Source organism: Solanum lycopersicum, chromosome 5, assembly GCF_036512215.1.
Source record: "Solanum lycopersicum chromosome 5, SLM_r2.1".
Lineage (NCBI taxonomy): Eukaryota > Viridiplantae > Streptophyta > Magnoliopsida > Solanales > Solanaceae > Solanum > Solanum lycopersicum.
The window spans coordinates 54,221,026-54,227,643 of record NC_090804.1 but is presented as its reverse complement, the minus strand read 5'-3'; the positions used below and the strand labels follow the sequence as shown (position 1 = coordinate 54,227,643).

The 6,618-nt window shown below is 28.6% G+C and overlaps 1 protein-coding gene across 1 annotated transcript; it reads right to left on the bottom strand.

The window, feature by feature from the left end:
- Nucleotides 1-246: 246 nt before the first annotated feature.
- LOC104647650 (uncharacterized) lies at nt 247-3,876 on the bottom strand. The gene is made up of 2 exons (XM_010323275.4): nt 3,463-3,876; nt 247-910 (listed from the first exon to the last, which is right to left on the bottom strand). Exons 1-2 carry the CDS (start codon nt 3,812-3,814, stop codon nt 357-359), a joined length of 906 nt encoding a protein of 301 aa, XP_010321577.3. The 5' UTR covers nt 3,815-3,876; the 3' UTR covers nt 247-356.
- Nucleotides 3,877-6,618: the final 2,742 nt, after the last annotated feature.

Sequence of the window (6,618 nt, the reverse complement as noted above, 5' to 3'; positions counted from 1 at the left end):
AAATAAATTTCAATCAGAATTCATATATATGTCCAAATATCCACTACACTTGACACTTGTATCAAAATTCATAAACACTTATCTATAAAGTTAGTGTCAATGCTTGATGTTTATTAGCTACATTTAATAATATAATCCAATTGGATTTCTTCCGTTGTTAGTAGGCATGTTCAAAATGGAACTGTAACCGATAAGCAACTGTAAAATTGATTTATTGGCTTATTGTATTTATTGTCAAATAAATGGTTGGGGAACAAATTAAAATTTTATTATTAACGACAAGTTTGTCATTCTCCAAACTCATTTCCTCACTTTGCAAATACACACATTATAATAACAGTAAGAGAGAAAGTAATTCAGAGAAAGTAAGAGATATATGGCGGTTTCTTACCATACAAATTTGAGTAGACTAATGCATAGAGAAGCTTAACACCACTGAGGTTAGTATAAGAAGCAGGGTCTTGAGTGACACGCAAGAAGTAAGCGTACACATCCACAGAAACATATCCACATGAAGATGCATAATGCATTGGATAAGTATCATACATACAAGAAATATGTGGTAAACGAGGATTTCTTTTTATAATGATTTCAGCTGCATCTAAGTTGCCAAATCTAGCAGCATAGTGAAGAGCAGTTTCACCAAAGCAATCTTTTCTTGCTAAATCCTGTTTGTTTTCTATACTCGCCACCAACTTCTCTACGAAATGATTGTTGCCTTTTTCACTCTTTACCCCAACAGCTAAATGGAGTGTTGTCTGTAATTTTGCGTTGATTGGAGCTATATTTGCGTCTTTCTCTTTTTTCAAGAATGCTTCTGCTTTCTCCCAATCTCTACTTAGTAAAGCACTGAATAGTGGAAGGCAAAAGCTATAATTTGTTAATCCAGTGTATACAACACGCGAACCACCTGTACAATGACAAACCAAGATCTCATTATTTAAAATGAAATCATCCGTTAATATAAAGTACCCATTCATGCTACTTTTCAATCAAATGCTACAATTAAAAGAACCTAATTCAATTAAATTTTAAATAGATCTAACATCATACCTGACTCACCGTTAACCCATTTCTCTTTTATTTCTACCTCCTAGGCCCTTACATCAATCAATTAGAAAGAAACTAACAGATAAATTCATTATAGAAAAAAGTGTTGTTTGAACTTTGTGAGTGAGTCGCTATGTCTTGTGGTTGTTTGAATCTAAAAGTTTGTGATGATACTACGCTGACTCTGATGTGTGGATTATGGTGTATTAGATGTATTGTATAGTTCTCATTAGTTGTGAAAATGTTAGGATCGATTGTTTTTTTATTTCAATGAAGATTGCAATATGTCGAGGTTTGGATGGTGTACTAGGGTATTTGTGTTCGGTATTACTTTACTTAAGATTAGTAAGGGATACTTGTTGGGTACTGTTGTTGTTTTAATATTCATTCCCTTACTTCCTACACTTGTGCAATTTATAAGCATGGATCGTGTTGACCATTCCTCTTACATCTTAATCCGAGGCCAACCTTTGGAGTTTGTGAGATGCTAGTGATCCTTGTAACAACTCAGAACTTGAAAAGGAAAAGGTTGCAGAAAAGTTTTGCTGACAGAATCTACAGAACCTTCCTATGGACCGTAGAAAGTCCCACGAGTCGTAAGAAGACAGTCCTAGGTGAAAAGTTGAGTTTGAGAAATTTGAGTTAACCAAATTTGGTCTATAAGTTGATAGGATGAGTCATCATGTATTTTATGAGTCGTAGATAGGCTCCGTAGAGTAATCGAGATTTGATTATATTTTGGACTTAAAGTTGAAATCTACGAAAGGGTGTCTACGAGTTGTAGACCGGATGACGGACCATCACAAGGTCTTATAAGAATAACCAAGGATTTTAGTCCAGTAAGTGATTCTATGATTGATCGGGATTTTAGGTCGGAATTGTAGGTCATTCCGGAATTTTTGTTATGGGTGTTTTGGTCTTTTCTCACCCCTTCTAAGACTAAACACCAATGTTTTTACCTAGTTAGGGATTAGATAGTGTTAACCAATATTTTGTGTTATTAACACTCTAAGTCTTTAGAGTAAGGTTCTTAGAGGAGAAAAGCTAGGGCTCGAGCGTTCTTCAAATTTTCACTAATTTCGCAAAGAATTTTGTTCATCCGAATCTGTAAGGTTATCATAGTAATTGACTAAGTTAGTCCTCGCGCCCTACATCTAACTAAATTTTGTAAAGGAGTAATCTAGAGCTTTGTTCTAGATTTTTAGTATTCTTGAGATGAGGAGTATTGTTGAGTTTTAGATTTTTTGATTTTTGAGTGTTAACTTTTCTGTACCCTATCTTGGGTTATAATGTTTGGGAATCTTTTAAAGAAAACATTTTTTCATTAAACTGATATTATAAGAAAGCAGAGATGAGTTTAGAAAAAGAGTTTTAAACGTGATTTGAATAAGAGTATAAGGAAACTAAGTATTCCTAAATATATCACTCTTTTATATTGAGAAAAGAGAAATATTGATTTCTATATGAGTTAATGAGTTCAGTGATATTTCAGAATAGTAACCTCTTTTAAGAGGATATTTTGAGCTATTACTCCAAATTGATCAATTATAATGAGATATGTTATGTTGAGATTATTTTTTATTGATTGTTTGATTTTTTATATTTAAAATAATGTGTCTTGCATAAATTTTAAAAATAAGTTGTTTGTTTATAAAAATATCCTTCTTTTATTTTTTTTATATTTAATTTGCAGGTTTTAGTTATTCATTTTTAAAAATAAAATTTTGATATAATTTTAGATTATATATTCTTGTGTGTGCATTTTGATGATGATATCAAATGTATTTAAACTTTAAGTTTTGATCTTATTTGGCTTAATATAACTTCTATCTTCCGTTTGTCATAGTAAAAGAAGATTTATTATTCATATATCACTTCATTTAACTAGGTATCACTCTTAAATGTTAAAATATTAAAGTTATTTCCATTTTAATTGATATACAAAATATAAGTTGTCAAGTGCCTAAAAATATATATAATTCAATACTAGAGAAATCAAAACATAAATAAATATAAGAATTTGTCAAATAAACTCATAAATAAAAATTACACGTATACAAATAGTGTGATTTTTCTAATAAAAAAATATAAAGAATTATCATAAAAATAAAGAGTAGTGAAGATTGTAAATGTTATTATGCATGATATTAAAAAAACGTGAATATAATTAATGTAAAAGTGGTATATAAAATAAGTTTAAAGGGATATCTTTGTGATTTTATTTTGAAATCAGTTTTTCATGGATTACTATCAAGGAAGAGATATGTGGGCTTTTATGTGGAGCCTGTATTTGTATTATAAATATTAAATAACTATAACTATATATATGAAAATGTTTTTCACACCTCAAATTTTTATATATATTATCAGCAAACAAATATATACTAATAAAAAAGGGGATTTTGTTGGTACCTTCAAATTTAGGTTTAGGGGTGTAACGTTGCTCTAAAACCAACCAAACTTGTCTAGCAGTATCTAATTCATGAATGGCTTTATCCTCAAGAAGTTGATCACCAAGAGAACCAAAGATGCAAGCTTTAACCAACTCATCATTCATTTTCCTTTGCAAGTTATAATCATCTTTTTCTTCTTCTTGAATTGTTCCATCGATGAATTTAAACAAATCGTGACTTTGAAGGAGACAAACAATCTGGGTTCTCCATGGAATGTAGTTGGATTCACCACATAGCTTGATAAATACAAAGGATGCTGAATTAACCAATGATAAGTGGATCGTCTCTTTATTTGACTTTGGCAACATCATTCTTACACTTTAAACATGACTACTAAAATATAATCACGCCCTTAAATACACTTAACTTCATAAATTACTTTACTAATTATACTTTAGTTGATAAGAGGCTGCAAGCAAGGTATGACTTCATCAACATATATGCCTGGGGTAATGTTGTAATTTTAAGGATTTTTCTTAATTATTATTTTATACTTTATTGCTTTATATACATTTTTTTTTAAAAAAAAGTATTACATATCTTTTCACGTGTCACCTAAATTGTAATAAAAAAAGTATAATATTTATTGGGTTCGTTCTGACACAGGTTCTTTATCAAGTTTCTGAACATTTTTTTTAAACTTGAGTGAAGTTTGGAGGGAAAATTTGGAAATTTTTACCCGATATTATTTAAATTGTGCGAATTTTTCAATTTTGATATCGTAACTCATTATAAAAATATATTTATGCAATAATAATAACAACAATAATTGTAATTTTAGCTATTTTTTAATTTAATATTTTCACATTTTACCAATAATCTTTTTATGACAAGCATGTATTTTCAGACTAGATGACCGAGAAGAGGAACAACATTGTTAGGCATTGCCAAATAGAATTATAGGTGGACATAATGGATGGGCCTTTTTTTAGAATAAAGTACTGAAAAAGTGATAAACTTGAGCTAAATTATTAGTTTTGTTTTGTTTTAGAATTATTGACAGTCTTAAAAATATTTTTAATTGACAAATTGAACTTAAATATCATGACTTTACAACTTGAGCGAATTAAACAATTAAATTTTTGTGAAAAATATAGGGGTGTTCTCAATACTTTTCTCGACTTTTTATTAAGAGTCCCATGCGTCTACAAGAGTTTTAGATCACTAGCTATTCTTGTGGCAGAACGAGGGTGTATTCGAGTTCGATTAGTCAAGTAGAGAAGTGTTTTTAAGACCATCAATAATTATAGAACGAAACTAATAACTTGCACCAAGTTTAAAAGTGTTTTTAATATATTATTTATATAAAATATTTGTGATTAGTTTTAAAATTTTAAAAGAATTAAATAAGTCTATTTTACATAAAAAATCACGTCTTTGCTGATGGTGGGAGTTCTAATTTTTTTGTCAATTTTTTTCCATAACATAGACAGGGTTTTTAGCATTTTATCCCTTAATGTGCTTGAACTACGAGCCTATTTGAATTTAATTTGACCTATTTTAATGATTTTAGCTTAAAGTTAATTACTTATAAGCAATTTTAGAATTTGCTCAAACATTATATTAACTTTAGTTCCTAAGTTATTACTCAATTCTTGTTTTAATATTTAGTTATTCGGTAAGTATATTTAATTATTAACTAAATAAAATTATGTTGTTTTGATTTCTAAACTAATCAAACTAGCGGAACTAATTAGGATAACTTAGCATATAAAGATTGGGTCAACTATAATTAGGTCAAGTAATGCTCAATGATCTTATAGATTTATGTCATGTGTATTGTATACTAATTTATGGTTGAGATTGATTTAAATTATATATTCATCTTAATAATAAAAACAAGCAAAACATCAATTATTTTTATTTTTTTAATACTATCAAATAAAACAATTAAGTGTACCCTAACTAATATTTTCAAGCAGAAAATAAGAATGACGGAAATATGTGAATTTCCCAGCCTTTTAACCTGCCAAACCTCATATTTATATTGGATTTTTTTATATTATACTAATTTTAAAGAATGCAACATTTAAAAAAAAACCTGAATAAATATATTTTGTATAATTATTTGAAAACCTCCAATTAAATATTTCTTTTTTTAAAAAAAACGTATTGTCATGTTGTTTAATCAAGTTATAATTTAGAACACAATTATGTTTTTAAATTTGATCTACTCGTGGAGGCTACTTCAGAATTTGGAGAAAGCTTGTGTGAAATTACTCCTGAACAAGTTTGTCAGGTAAAAGGTCAAAAAGTTTGCATATTCCTGTCAATCTTAATTTTTTTTTTGTGAAAATATTAGCTTGAATACACATAATTGCTTTATTTTGATAGTTTTAAAAAAAATAAAAAAGTTGACAACTTTTTTGTTTTAATTATTATAATTAATGAGTAGATAATTTAATGAATCTCAACCATAAATTATTATTCAATACACATGACATAAAAGTATAAGGCCATTAAATATTAGTTGACCGGATCCTTATCCATTATCAAATATTTACTTCTATAAAGTATTTTCATCAGTTAGAGAAAAATGCTAATGATCCCAAAAAGGTCAAGGTTAGGTGTAGGAAAAGTTGACATGGTTGTTATATGCAAGTTTGACTAAGTCAAATAATAATTTTATGATTAAAAGCTACACTCATAAATAATAGTGTATAAAGATCCTTATTTATAGTTATAGAAAGTGATGCATATATTTTTTGATAGATCAGTTTATAGTTATATGTGATTTGATTGGTCGGTTTGAATCGAAAAATTATAATTTTTTTAATAAAAATTCTAATTTGATTAGTTAGAACATGTCATATATATGCTTAGTATAAGATGTATGTAACACACTCGTCGATGACGTGTTAAAGTAATATTTAATAAAAACATGTGGCATATATGTTAAAATAACTCTCAAATAATAATTTTTTTAATAAAAAAAATAAGCGACAAGTGACTAAATGACATGTGAATTTTTGCGAAAAAAAAAAAAACAACCCCACCGAGATTTGTCCCACCCACTCCAACCCACAAGAACCCACCTAAATCGTTTTCTCAATTCTTGCAGCCCCACCCACCCAGTGTCTTATCCACCTTTGATCTTCCCATCCTAACCCCACCC

Bases quoted from the DNA above. Each gene is read 5' to 3' on its own strand.
- LOC104647650 (XM_010323275.4), bottom strand. From the start codon at position 3,814: ATGATGTTGCCAAAGTCAAATAAAGAGACGATCCACTTATCATTGGTT. The intron at 911-3,462 runs GTACCAACAAAA...GTCATTGTACAG, and splicing joins CCCTAAACCTAAATTTGAAG to GTGGTTCGCGTGTTGTATAC.